We start from the raw sequence: 15,901 nt of genomic DNA, 5'->3' as shown, positions 1-15,901 counted from the left end.
GATTATATCCGTTAGTCTCAAACAAATATTATAAGTACATATAAATTACTTGACTTTTTTTTTTTTTAAAGTAATCTCAAAAATTAAAGTCCCGCACAAGTAAGAACACATTCCTTTAACGAAATTTCACTCATTTTACTAAAAAGATTTCCAAAATCCACGAAATGGATTAAGGTTGGATTACCGATCCAGCCTTAATCCAGTTAAATCAGATTAGAATGAATTATCAAGAAGCAAATGAAACATTTCTTTTTACTGATACTAATAAATCCAAATCCAAATAATTATTATTGTGCTGTGTAATCAGAGCTTAATTGATTTGCAAGTGTGATAAGAACGATTCGGTTCAATAAACTTGAAAAACATGGCAGAATAATTTCTATCAATATAACATTTAAATGTCTGTTAAACACATTAATGACGGTATATTTTTAACCAGTAAGTGTAATACCTCTGAAACCTTCTCTTATATTTCCAAGTAAAGGAAATAACCTCTGCCTCACCCACCACGGAATTGTGGACCTTGGACAAGAACGTGAACGTCACGAGAGCTCAGCTTTTTATTTCCAGAGTTAAGCACATAAGAGTTCAGTACTTCACATTACAGCGAATAAAAAAAATTAAATATGCATTTTTTAAGAGTTTTTTTTTAACCCACTGAAACCAATTTGATACAAAATTACAATATTAGTAACAAGATCACAAACTAAATTCCATTTACTTAAACAGTCATGTATGAGTTGAGTATGTGTTAACATGTTTGCCGAAACACAGAAGGATAATTTAACCCTTTGAACGGATCCGGTTCCAAATTTGATACGGATCTGCAATTTAAAAATCAAATCTGTGTACCAAACTTTAGTCATCTAGCTCTCTTTTCGTTCTTGTCCTGTTCACTTGTACTTGAATGGAACAGATAAGACTTTCCGTGAAATGGGAAAATTGAATTCTTTCGAAAATTGATAGAAATTTAAATTTGTTCTGAAGACCACAAAATTTAATTCATGTAGTTTAAAAAAATTACGATATTCCAAAAATACGACATAATTTTAAAATATGTGTTTTAGGAAATTCAAAGAGATTTAAACATAGAACTTCGTCAAAATCTCGAATACGAATTTTTTACGATTACAATACTTTCTCTCTCTATTCTTCGTATACGGGAATATAAAAAAAACACATGACCTTACTTCACACGTACATTTTAGGACATATTATAGAAAATACATTAAAAATATTTTTTTTTTTTTCAATATCAGTTAATGCATTTAAAGAACTTACTACAGAAATATGACACTTACTTAGCTTCAAATATTGTTTTATTACAGTAATTTCAAAAAACAAAAATTAGTGTCGACAGTCATAAAACAGTCAAATAATGAAAAATGCCAATTCATTCTCCCTTCCATAATCAAGCATATTGAAAGAAGAAAGCTTCAGAAAATTCACTATACAAAACTAGGAATCCGTTGTTTTTTTTTTTTTTTTTTTTTTCTATATTAATTAATTCCAGATTTATTTGAATTTTCAAAGTATAATTACAAGAACTCTTGCACAAATTATATACCGAAATAACAAATGAGACAAAGAAAGAGAAAAACAGGCAAGTTTTGAGACAATATTTGATTATAGTTTCCATTAAAACAATTCCTAATATCTTTTTGCAAAAAAGAGCAAGGAAAAAAGAAATTCTTACGCTTAGCAAATTAATCATAACAACAATCGAATAATTATACCAGTAAAAGAAAGGGATGGGTAGGAGATGGTCGTAGAATTAAAGTGACGATAAGATTGAATAAGATTTTCATTTTTGTCTTTGTACATCATGCAGTATATATTCATGCTTTAAATATATATAAAAAAAAATAATAGTAATAATCCTGATTTGAAAAAAGTCCGAAAAATTCACAAAATAATTGGATCAAACTTTATTTTATCTTTTTGAACGCGATATTCCCCTCCCTCCCTCATACATGCATTTCAAATCAAATAAGTCACTAAAAATTTTTCTTTGCAAAAATGCGGCGACTTTCCTCTTTTTCCTTTTCTGATAGCAAAGTTTTGCAAATTGGATAGCTTTGAAATATATGATCTAGAAAATAAATTTGCAAATGATAGTGAATTCTATGTACTGTAAAGCACGAACACTGCATTTCTTTTTTTAACTAGGGATTTATTTCATTTCGATAAATAAGGAGATGTTTCAGAGATTTTTTTTTAAATTGTAATTATTTGCTAATTGAAAGCGTAATAAACAGCTGAATATGAAGAATAACACAAATAAAGAAAACAGTGTTTTATCACTTGAAACGTTACATCTCCAACAGAAAACTCAACACGAAAAAATAATAATAATAACTCACAATATATGAATTCAGATCCCAAGAGCAGAAGTCACAATTAATTAACTCGGTCTTTTTGTTTGTATAAACGCAGAAGTAAATAGTAATTTCTCAATGGAAATAATTAAATTTGATTATTTTTTTCTAGTGTATATGACCCAAATCTACATTGTTTTATTCAAATTACATTTTATTCTGCTTTAATCTATAACACAAAAGAAGATGAGACATAATAGTTGCCAAAGGCATTACGTAAAATTATCCAAAAAAAAAAAAATAAATAAAAAAACCTTTTATTTTGTTTTAAAAACTTATTTCGAATTTCAGGAAAACATCTCTATAATTTTAAACAGATCTTACCTTTCAATGAACTAGATACTTTCTTAAATATATGCATATAATTATCAAAAGATTTCACAATAGAATAAAAAAAAGATTCTATTTAAATTTTGTAATAGTCATAAATTCTTAATATTTCTTTCTTTATGATTGATATTTATTCCAAATGCATTGATAAAATTTGCTTTTATATACACAATACTTGAAAAAGAAAACCGACAGAAAGGGAATTCCAACAAGAATCAGAAAACATAATTTCTTTACAGAAGAAAATGGGAAAAAATAAAGAACCACAGTTCCAAAAATAAATAAAGTTATTAATTACAAAACATAAGTATATTGGTTTCACAATTTATTTTTTAAAAAAATAACAAAAATGGCGATAGTTTGAAAAGCGATTTTTTGACTTTAATGCAACTGTGGTTAGTTATAAAAACATGAATAAAAGTGTAAAATACAAAGAAAACAAACTGTTACATCATTTTTTTTTCTGGGAAATTAGCGCAAGTATGAAAATGACAAATTTTAAGTATTGATGAAGAAAAAGTTTCTTCAATAAAAAGTGATCACGCCGAAAGGGAATACTGCTCTCTATGATGTTAACACTTACGAGGTCTATGAAAAATGAGTAGGAAATTAGTTCCATTGTTCTTGCAAAGCTGCACTAAGTATGACAAAAATCTGATGAGGAGAATGAGAGCAACAACAAGTTTCATTAGAGTATCCTAGTCATGCTTTATGGTATTCAGATAAAGAGATGAAACTAGACATTTTATGATCTGCTGAAGATAATTTCCATGTTATGAACCCTACAAGGTATAGCGTTGTTTTGCAGAATGAAGTATCATATATCGCATCAATAAAAGGGAGCACAAAAGCATCAAGGATTACATCTGTGGAGCAGTCACGATTTTACATGGACAGGAAAGAAGGTCTGTCTGCTTGCCTATACAGAATAATGAAGCCCCTGAAAAATACTGAGTTCTCCATACGTATACATGTTTGCGTTCTCAAACTCATGCAATGTGATACAGCCTTGAAAAGTAAATCAGGATTCATCGGAAAGTACAGCTGCTCCACACAGATCTGCAATATAATAGAAATGTTTACATGGTCATCTCAAATGCTCCTTACTGTAAAATAAAATGAGTGGGACACAAATAAATGATAGGTTACCTGGTGTACAGGCCACTGTTTTAAAATCTACACGCAGTATATTCATTCTTTCCATCTGGTGGCTACGTCGCATAAGATGTAAATTGCGTTGTATTCTAATTTTTTGTGAGCATAAATATAAATTCCGATCACCAACACTCCATCTGAGCCGCAGCGAGTACTAATTCTATTTACTTATTCTTATTAGCTAATAAGAATCTTATTCTTATTAGCCTAGCTCTCTACTTATACTTGGTCACTTTAGTCTGAGCTTTCTGGATGACAAATTTGAGGTTTGAAATTATTGCTTTAGCCTATGAACAACAAAAGGATTGGCATTTAATCATCTGATCACCTCGGTCGGATTTTGACCTGTCTGTGATATCAAAGATTCTTTCACGAATGCATTTTTATCCTGCTTGCATAAATGTAATCCGATTGCAGTGAAATTATTTTGCGTACAGTATTTTATTAAAATTGAAATTCTTTCGCATATGCTATTATTTAGTAATCATTTTGCTCATTTTTCTTGATTCTTGGAAACACAGAGTATTTAGAAGCTATGACAATTTTCTCTAATGAAAAAACCTATAAACAACCAAGAGATAATTCAATTTCTGATAATAAAGCAAAGAGTTAGTTACTTTGTTGCAATTAAAAAAAGAAGTACAAAATCTAAATTTGTGTTTGGATGGGATAAAGTGTTCTAATGAGATAATGAGAGATAAGTATGTCTAATGAGATAATGAGAAAAAAGAACTTATTTTGCTTCTTTCTGAAGTAGCGCATTTGTTATCAAATGACAGAGAAGTAGAAATCATTTGGAGGATTCGCAGTTCAAATAACAAGAGATTTAAAAAACACTTGAAAAGAATTGAAATTTTAAAACCAATATTAGTATTCCCTAAATTACTTTTTCTGTTTTCAATAATTTAGAAGAAAAATTTTCGCAAGGTAAAATTACTCCGAAACAGCCATCGCAATTCTTACAAATATTTTCATTTAATTCCCTATATCATTTCTATTTAATACGATAGTATAAGTATAATCTCATAATAATTAGTTAATCCCTTTTTCTTTTATAAGGTACATGACATAAGCATCGCATTAGGATATAATCTTTTAACTTACTGTTAAGAAAAATTATTTAGCTCCTTTAGCTAAGCTTTAAGCCCTTTTATTTCTTCGTAATAAGATTTTGAAGTCGACTGATGAGCACAAAAAGAATAAAAAAGATAATCTTAAATAGAATAATAATAATAATAATAATTTTTTTAAATGAATGAAGGAACTTCGCTTGGGTATTTCTAGCTCAAAAAAAGATTCCTATAAAGGATAAGCAGGACATATCAAGAACTAATACAATGATTTTTTTTTTGTTGGTTTGTTTTTGCATTAAATAAAAACACCATTATACCATTAATAACTTGTCAATGTTGTTAAAAAAATATTTTAAATTATTTTTGGTATTTCAAGTGTTTTATCATAATAACATCAATAAAACAAATATATTTTTAATATGCAGTAATGATGAAACAAATTTATTGAAAATTGACTCCGAAGTACTTAGAATTGATATTTGTTTGAGGTTTAAGACTCAACGACCATTAATTGGCTATGTTGCGCCAAATAAGACAGTGAATTGTGAAAAAGATTGACTAGGGAAACTTTGAATTGAGGGAATTGTAACGGTGTTTATACCTTAAGTTTGGTGTGGTTTACTTTAGTTTAGTTAGTGTGTATAGTGACATAAACAAAGAAAAACCAGATGTGGTTTTTTGTCTTTTTTAAGCATGTAATTAAAATTTGAAAATAAAGCTCTAACCACAAATATTTTAATTACATTCAGGAAAAAAACACAGCATTTTTTTTTCAGAATTACACAGAATTATGTAATTAAATTTTTGGAAATATTATTAGTTAAATTTTTGAGGTAAAATATATATATATGAAACTACTTTTAATTGAGTGCACACTATTTTATTATCTTTTCTTTAAAAATTTCGAATTTGAAAGTCATTACAAATTTACAATTACCCAACCATTTTCAATTTTTGTGCTATTTGAGAATGAATCTTAACATACATGCAAATATTTTATAATTATTTAAAAACTTGCACTTTCTTTTGCAAAATTTAGAAACCAATTATAAGTATCAAAAGTAAAGATATCAATCTTAAGATAAGATATTCGTAAACTTGTAGGCCGGGGGAAGGGACCTTTTTTAACATTTGTATTTTTTTCCAGCTCATTTTAAATATTTTTCCTGGTGGTATTCATAATTATCCTTAAATTTAATTCAATCGGGAACTCATTCCGATGAGAAAAAGGGCTTAAGTCGTGACGGATGAAGGTCATAAGGACCTTCCCATATGTCCCATGAAAATTGATATTCAGATCAACCTGGAGGGTTAAGATAAGGTAATGACAACTTCTTCGCGATTATACTTAAATTTATCTGAATTATAAAATCATTCCAAATATATGAACTTTTTTTTTTTTTTTAGAATTTAATGAAATATGAAGAACTGTCTGTCTTCAACTATAACATCTTAAAGCACTTTTTTCAAAAATCATGGCTTGTATCTTGCCAAAATCTCTTCAAAATTACACCAGTCAATATTCCAATAATTTTTTAATTAATTACTTAGCTAATAAAACAAATTACTTGAAATCTTCGATTTAGAGGGGGGGGGTTGTTTTGTTTTTTATTCCCACTCTAGATGATAAGGCGGCTCTCATATTATCCCTGTACGTATTGCGTCTGCCGGTTCTGTAGATGCAAATTCGATCGAATGATTCTTCACAAATGCCACTGCGATGACTGCCACATTTTTGTTGGCTAAGAGACACGATGAAATATAAAACCATCCACTTTGGCAAAATTATTCAAATTTTTTTAACGTTTTAATGAGATTTTTAAAAATAAAAATTTTATCGGGCATTATTTGATTATGTGTTTTAAAAATGCGGTACTAAAAATAGAAATAACATTCTAGATAAAATACAGCCTGCAACAAATACATTTGATGTGACCAAAGGCACATACAGTAATTTCCGCAACTGGTTGGTTGTTTGGAGTTTTATGGAGAAAAGATCACATATGGCCACATTGCTTTAAATATATGATGCAATTTCCGCAGCTGTTCGCAACTGAATCTACAGGAAGAAGTAAAATCAAGAGCATTCTAGTACGATTCTAGTTCAAGCTATAATAAAAGGAGAATTGTCTAAGGAACAACTAAAGTAAGCGAAAAACGATCGAAAATCTGAAATAGTCGCCATATGGAATGATGGTGTTTGCCATCACGAAGCTTGGAACTTCATCAACTCGAATACCGGCATCATAAAGCTCCTCGTAAAGCAAATAAAATGCATATTCTTGTTGCTTTTGCTTGCTGATTATAGAAGTGAGATAGACTCGGACTAAACGATGAAGGAAAAAGAAGATTGGAACTATGCAGTGATATCAAAAGTCGAAAACGGGAAAGAATGAACGTAAAAAAAATATTAGCATGACAAAAAATTAGTGGGATTCCTTGAAAATATTCTTCATTCATTTCATCATCCAACAAACGTTAGTTAATGTCGGCTACTTTTCTTTTGTGCATGTGTGTGACACAATGACACATTGATTTAATAGCTTACCAATCGTCAATGACAAAAACACAGCTGTTTTTATTATGATGATAATGCCAAACATCGTACCACGTTCGTTAGATAATAAATCAACAGACTAAAAAGATATTAACCTTTTCAGAAAACAAAGCATAACTGTTATATGAATTTTACGCTACTGAGTTCTTTACGCTGTTAAGTGAATTTTACACTTTTAAAAAAAAACAATTTTTTAATTAGTAGAGAATTTCTTTTTAAAAATTTGCATAAAAATTATATGTAAAAACGTTCCAATCTCATTCCCTTTACACTACGAAAGTTTTGTCGGTCGAGGAATAATTTATGACCAAAACGAAATATTTATATACACCGATAAAAATTACATAAAATCATAGGTAAAGTTCTATTTCCTTTTTAACAGTAAAACAAGTATAACTTGCAAACATACAGAACAAATCAATTTTATTCTCGCTTATGCCAGGCAAATAACTTGATAGCAAAAGCAGGATTGCTTTCTTCTTTCCCTTTATAGTATCTGGTGATATTAAGAAAAAAAAATAATGTAATTCATTTTGTCCTTTTACCGAAATTCAATATTAACTTTTTCTCCAATTGTTTGTACCCAGAAAATGATTTACAAAGAAGTCATTCAGATTAACAAGATTAAAACGATAATGAAGTCTGAGACAATATGGTAATGATAGATGAGAGATTTCAGCTCGAAGTAGAAGTTATTGATTATTTAATCATCACTAAGTCGTACAAAAAGCTAATGGTGAATTTTCGAGAGGGTGAGTGAAGAGCTTAGGTTAGAAAAGAATGCTTAGACAAGCAGATTTGTTGACTCAGATAAGGATAAAGAATCCTGAAAAATGATGATCTATCTAGAAATCAGAATCATTTTGCAAACCAAATTTTTTGATATAATGGAAAGAGGAAAAATGGTTTTTGAATGACAATTTTTATAAATTCAGAGTCTATGAAATGAAACGATAATTAAATGCTTTTTTTAATTTAAAAAAAACGGAGGAAGAACCTATAAAACTATGATAAGTGATTTATCAAGAAATTTCCAAAACATTTTCTTCAAAGAATTTTCAAAAACATTTTCTTCAAAACATTTTCAAAAACATTTTCTTCAAAACATTTTCAAAAACATTTTCTTCAAAAAATTTTCAAAAACCTTTTCTTCAAAATATTTTAATAAGCAGAATTATGGAAGAAAATCATGGAAGAAGAAAATGAAAAAGCTACATAAAAATGCATTGTGATATATTATTCTTGATACTGTATTCCAAGAATCAATTGCAGTCACTACAAGGTTAATAAATTCAACAAAGGTATGAAATTAATTAACGTTCCGAATTTAGAAAGCTTGTGAAGTCATGCAATACCTACATGATTAATTCAAATTTAATCAACAATATGTATATGCATCTAATAACATCTTAAATCCAGTTGAATTTCCCATGTCTTTATTTCATTACAAAAAATTATCTTCTTTTTGTTTTTAATAAAAAAATACATTTTAAAATTTTAAACATGTTTCTTTGAATAAAAATATTCTACATCGATACAGTATCGACGGTATATGGAAACAAATTTCCATATTTTATTACTGAATAAAATTTGTAGGAAGGCTTCAAAAGAAATAAGATATAGTTACAAAACAATCTACATACATATATTCATTTGAGTATTTCGTATAAATTTTTATCATATCCAGCTTGATGCTTTGAAATCGAAGGAATCTATGTACAACAAACAAATACATCAAATTAAAGATACATAATTGAAATGAGGGGATGGAAGTAGGGATCATCTGCAATATTAATAAATCTATTAATTAAATAGGAATTATCTATACAAAAATCATTATTTTAATTAATCTGGGACTTTAATATATATCGATAATATATCAAAACGTACAGCGAAACCTTCTACAAATTCTTTTCAAAATTAAGCTATTATATCACCTAATATAAACAGCAAACACTTCTGATTGATTTAGATGGCATTACTACTCATAATAATAAATATTTAAAAATTGTAACATGAAAGCTTTTGTCTTTTCTGTAACATGAAAGCTTTTGTCTTTTCTGTAAAAATCTATGTTTTAGTTACATTAAGATATAATTTATTAAACAGGGAACACAACATAATAAAATAAAAGGACGTTTCTAAAGAATACAAATTACTTGATGGATAAATTTTCTGCTAGTCCTTTAGAGAGTTATCATTTCCTAAAAGGTTTAAAAAATAACGTGTTTTATTATTATTATTATCCGATGAAGCTGCAAATAAATTATATGTCACCAAAGCTTATAATAATCCGAAATTTATAAAAGTCAATTTGAATTTTTTATTACTTTCTCGTAGTCGAAGTAAGAGAAAAGAAAAATAGTAATGTAATCGTCAAAAAATTTAGTCCAAGATTTTAATAAATCACATAATTTTAGACATTCTAGAAAATCAAAAAAAAAAACTATTTAGGGAATTAAGACTGTTTATTGATCAATGAACCCGGTTAACTAAAGTAAATAACAAGCTAAAAGAATAAAATTTGTGAACAGTTTTTACACCAAATTGTCTATTTTGTATGAAAACCGCCATCGAGTAGTTCATCTGTCGACCAATAACTAAAAATATATTATGCGCTAGATTGATGAAATGTAGCATATTGTTATATCACCAGAATTGTAGATATGTGTCAAATTTTGATTAAATACATCAACAGAATTTTTTTTCTCTGTCCGCCGATCTATTCGTGTTTGACTGGAATTACACGAAAAGGCAACAAGCTACACAAATTAAAATTTGGATGTGGTTTTGATATTTAAATTGTTGACGTATTAAAGTTTGGACCCAATCAGTTCAAGAAACAGATTCAATCGCGGACTTGATTTTCATCAATATACAAGGAAACTTACTACTAAATGCGCCATGCTGTATATGTACACGAGAAAGTCAGAGGAATAGGACTCCTGCCTGTTTTTAGTTTTACTATTTTTATAAAATCTGGTATCGAAAAATTTGAAATATTCACCTTTCTTCAATGATCATTTTCAACACAAATAAGGGGGATTGTTTCTTTTTGCTATATATATATATATATATATATATTTCTTGCATGAATGCCACTCTTCGTTTAAATTCTCAAACAAATTTCAATAAAACAACAATAATAATACTAGTAAAATGGATAGCTAAAAATTTTTAACTGTGTATTAATTGAAATGGAAAAAAATATTTATTTCTAAAAATTTTTAACTCGTTTTTAAAATTTTTAACATGTATATTTTATTTTTTACAGATGAAATGAAGAAAGCAGAGGTTGAATAACATCACAAAAAAATATAACAGCAAAAAGTTTACTACATTTAAATAAAACAAAAAGTTTACGACCCTTTATATTTTTAGAAGATACTTTGGAGAGTTTTACACTATTATTAATGCATACAAGAAAATGTTTTCATAAAATAAGTTTATTTATGTTTTCTCTTTTAAATATAGTCATAGCAAATATTCAAGAAATGTTTTTCCGGCTTATTGTCCATTACCATTTTCAAATCCATTTCTGTCTAGCATTTTTAGCAATGCAGCAGATGTGGAAAATAAGAAATTTCTGAATTTTTCGAAACAAGAATTCTCACTCATACATTTAATTTATTTTTTATAGCAGAAAAATGAGTGAGCATTTTTAACGAAGAATGCTACAAAAATAGCTTTTATTTAACAGTTTCATAAATGAATATATATATATATATATATATATTCATAAAGTCTAAAAGAAAAATAATAATTTAAGCCTATAAATACCTCTTGCTTTTATTTATTTATATAATTCTTGCCATACTGAAGCAAATCTTAATAACATTTCAAAAAAAATATATAATTTGACTCTACTTATTCATTTAAATTTAAAATTTTTCTTTACCTTTCTTTCTCAATATGCAAATATGTCAATAACAAATTTCTTTTCCAAGACCAAGTACATATTAGAAATATTATGTTTCTTATTTTTCAAACAAATCCTTAAGTCAACTTTCTTTACTTACTTCATATTTATATTAAAATAGAGAATAGCATTTGAAAATAGAGAAATTCTTCAATAGATAATTATTTTAAATTCTTATAACTTACGGTTAAAATTTTTCCTGGCACATTAAATCTCATTATTTGAATGAAATAATCAAATTATTAATGATTCTAATTTAATTGTCTAGATGAATACACTTAAAAAGAGTAATTTGATAGAAATTATATATATATATATATATATAAACTACAATCATTATATTTATTTTATTCATAAGATGAGCCTTTATTCATTGGTACAATTTAGTTTTAACAACAACCAAAGAGCATTTTAAAAAATTTCGCCATGTTATAAAAATATACTCAAGTATCACGTTATATGTTCACATGCTATATAATTTTACGATTGAAATCACCAAATTTGCGAAATTTTTTCTTGGTGCATTTTGATCACCTTTACAACCAACAAGTACCTATTAATTTCCACATAATTTTTTAAATATAGATCCATTTCAATATCAGATAATATTTTGATTAGCTTCCTTCAATAAGTTAAACATGATATATTTATATTCATTTTGTCACGAGTTTAAAGAAAACATTAAGTGTTAGAAAGGCCAAAGAGCTAAATTTCAATATTATCGACAAATGTTATTCTGAAGCAATTTACAATTCATTTAAGTGAGTAATCAAAAAAATTGTTAAAATATTAACTATTCTTTTGGATACAATCCCTAATTCCTTTTTTTTTTATCTTGCTGATTAATTTACACTTTTTAGTGCATTTCAACAATAAACTCACAATCTACACTATGTTAACTCCATATAATGACAGCTAAAGCTATTAAGAAATAAACAGAATTCATTACTAATATTATAACTAAGAATAAAAGAAAACAAATCTTCAAATAGTTGAATTTCCTAAAATATTTCTAAAGAAATATTTAAATTTACATTTAGTGGAACTAAAGCATAGAGTTGAAAATATTCTAAATTTATGTTGACTAATATTTTTTAAATCTATAAAAAATAATGATAAAATAAAACTAAAATACAATCTGAAAGTTAAAAAAAGGTTATATAAGAAATAGAAATATGATTATAAAATGAATTTTAAATAAAAATTATTAAAGAAATATGTTTTCTATAAACAAAGCCATTTTAACATTGCATATCCAGTATTCCATACATCAAAATCGAAAATATTTTTTAAGATTTGTTTAGCTCTTTAAAGTTATCAATTAATTAAAATAAATACATCATTTAATATGAACTAAATGCAATTTTTATAGCAAAAAAAATTATAAATTACTAATACCTTTCAGATTTTTTATTTAGGCTGGTAGAAAAATCTCATTAAATGAGATCGATTTTTAAAAAATTGCATTCAATATAAAACAATCAATTTTGTAATTATAAAATTCATAACAGAAACATTAGACTTTTCTTTACATACTTAGTAATTTTATTATAATAAATACTTAACAAAAGTTTGTTTTTTTTTTAAGAAGCAAATATTTATCATTTATTCTAAGCATCCATTTGCTTTTCTATTCCACAAAAAAATACTATTTTTTTTTTAAATCAGTTTTTCAGGAAAATGTGTTTAAATCTTCAGAACTATTTAATATGTTATATATAACACTCAAATCAATATTAAATGCTCTAACAGCATTTAAATTCCTATATGTGAAATAAGGTTTGGAAGGAATAAATAAATAAAAAATAATAGTGATTTTAATTTCTTAATTCAAATATTTTTTATCAATTTTATTTCCCTAAATAAAATTATTATATAATATTCAGAATAACTATGACATGAATTTTTGATAAAGTTGCGACTTTTCATGAACCACAGGGATGAGAGTAATACAATAAATAACCACACAGTTTCTTAAATTACAGGTCATGGCTGCAAGAAGGATACCCAGAAATATATTTAATTGTTACTAGTAGCAATAAAAACTCATTTGTTTTCTTTGTCATATATTTAGGTGTTTCTGAAAAAATGTAGATGAATTATTTTCAACATAAAATCTTCATTATACTTTGCAAAATAATTTAAACTTTAATTTCTTTATAATGTTTCATTTCCCTCATTTATTTTCTGATGTTTGGATTGCGGTATAAAATTTAAGATCAAATTGGATTAACTTGGATTATCTGTAAACGCTTGCAAATAAGAAAAGAAAAGAAATTTAAAAAGCAGCTCTGACATGAAATAAAAGGAAAAGATGAAATTTCTAAGTAAAATACTATATATTTATAATTTGTGTAGTGTTAAAATTATTTTTAGAAATACCCAAGCCTAAACAAATCGTATACATATTCGAAGTTTTGATTACAATAAATTAAATCAACAGAGACTTTAAAATAAGAACTAAAATTCTGTACTTAATAACTATTTCATAAACTCTACACTCATTTAACATTTATAAAGGTAAAAGAAATTAAAAATTATAAAAGTAATGGATGAGTTAATTCTAAATTTCTTTATCAATGCATAAAATTACAAGATAAGTTTCAAAATTATACGACCTATCAATTCAATCAACATCTAAAAATTCAATAATATTGCAAAATAATATAAAAGTATATAGTTTACAAAAAATGTTAATGCCTAAACTATAAATTACATACCAGCTGTAAAAAATTAATATTTATAGCATACTATATTAATATGATAGTTTATGATTTTAGCTACTATAGCTTAATGAAATTAAAAATTCAAATGGAATTTTTATTACAAAACACCAATTCTTTCAAACACCAAAATAAAAGAGATAGAAATATAACTTTAAAAATAATGGAAAAGCAAAATAATAATGTTTTAATAATAAATATACAGATTATAAATAAAATTCCAGTTATAACAAATTTTTTGTCAACAAATGATGAATACTTTCAAAATTAAATGTAATACAAAAATAAGAATGTGTAATCAATTTCTATTTGCACATTTAAATAGACTAATAAATAAATTTTCATATAAAATCATTCATACATTGAAAAACTTTTTTGGGGTGCTACCTCTCAAAATCATTCAGTAAACAATATTCAAGAATTTTTTCTCATCCATCATTTAATGATTTAATGGATGTATATTCCCATTTATAATTATTACATAAAGCTTATTTTCAAATATCAACATTATAACAAAAATTTAACTAAAACCGCATACCATTTTTCTTAACATACTGTATAATAAAGGCAGTTGGAATTCAAGGGAATGTACAATACTGACTCATCTACAGAAGCAAGACGTTTAAAACAATGAATAAAAAAAAAAAAATTTGAACATGATCCAAGTTGAAAGATCAATGTGTCGTAAAATAAAAAAAATTTATCTTTCATCGATTTCTTGATTATAAGATCAAATCCATTAACTTATTATTTTGAAAGCAATAAAATGGAAAACAATACATCATAAATTATCATACGTTCTCTGAATTCAAAAAAGAATTAAAATTGATCCATAAAGAAAAGAAAAAAAAATCTGTAAACAAAATAAATAAAAAACGAGAGTAAACAAAGTAACTAACAGATGATTGCATAATTGTAAACAATATTAAGAGTAATAGCGCTATATGAATGAAAACATAGATCCCAACGTATTTATGCAAAATAATGGAATATATGCAAATACAAGATACAGACAATGCATACAGGTGAATTTTTAGCGTAACCAAAACTTACCAGGTGAAGAACTGTATTCACAACTTCCTTGTTTGACACTTGCCCCACCTCCACTAAACCAATGAGAACAGCAAATTTCAGGTTATCATTTAGGGGCATTTTTATGACATCTTCGGGCTTTTTAGCCTCAGTAACATTTGTCTCATCAATTTTCTCCATTTTGATCTTCGCCGACATCACAGCGAATTTATTCCGAGTACATTAAATATGGAATTGTCGATATTTAAAAATCCACAATGCAGTAAACTATATGCTCACCAACGAGTTTCGTCATCTTTTTTAGTTATTCCACAGATGATCGAATCAATCCAAATTCACTTACACATATAGAGTTTGCCATAACGTCAACAGTATGTTTCACGAATACAATATTTAATTTCAAGTTTGTTTTTCTTACAACGCACCAGAATTTCAGAAGAGTGCAGTTGAACCGGTCCTCAGCAAGCTAACTGCGAAACTGCTGTGAATCTGTGAATCTGTGTATCTGGAACGAGCGCCATCTTTCACTCACTTCCGGAAGTTTTCCTGCAGTGTGATTGAGTTTCTTCCGGAAAAACGAAACTATGCTTTAAACTATACGAAACCATTTTAAAAGATACAGTTCTGAAAACGAAAGAGTAATATGGATGCTTTAAATTTATTCAAAAATTAATAGTTTAAATATGAAAAATAAAATATCCTATAATTGGTAATACTATCTATCTGTATAGAAA

General features: G+C 26.7%; 1 protein-coding gene across 4 annotated transcripts in view; it reads right to left on the bottom strand.

Moving 5' to 3' along the window:
* The window catches only part of LOC129963357 (neurobeachin-like), a 235,459-nt gene extending 219,791 nt beyond the window's left edge, over window positions 1-15,668 (bottom strand). For all 4 annotated transcript variants that reach the window (XM_056077686.1, XM_056077687.1, XM_056077688.1 and 1 more), the window contains exon 1: window positions 15,189-15,668. In XM_056077686.1, coding sequence (XP_055933661.1) covers window positions 15,189-15,365 — 177 coding nt within the window. In that variant the 5' untranslated portion in view covers window positions 15,366-15,668. The remainder of the gene's footprint in view (window positions 1-15,188) is intronic.
* Between the last annotated feature and the right edge of the window lie 233 nt (window positions 15,669-15,901).

This window comes from Argiope bruennichi, chromosome 3, assembly GCF_947563725.1.
Source record: "Argiope bruennichi chromosome 3, qqArgBrue1.1, whole genome shotgun sequence".
Taxonomy (NCBI): Eukaryota; Metazoa; Arthropoda; class Arachnida; order Araneae; family Araneidae; genus Argiope; species Argiope bruennichi.
This window is presented reverse-complemented; position numbering and strand designations above follow the sequence as displayed.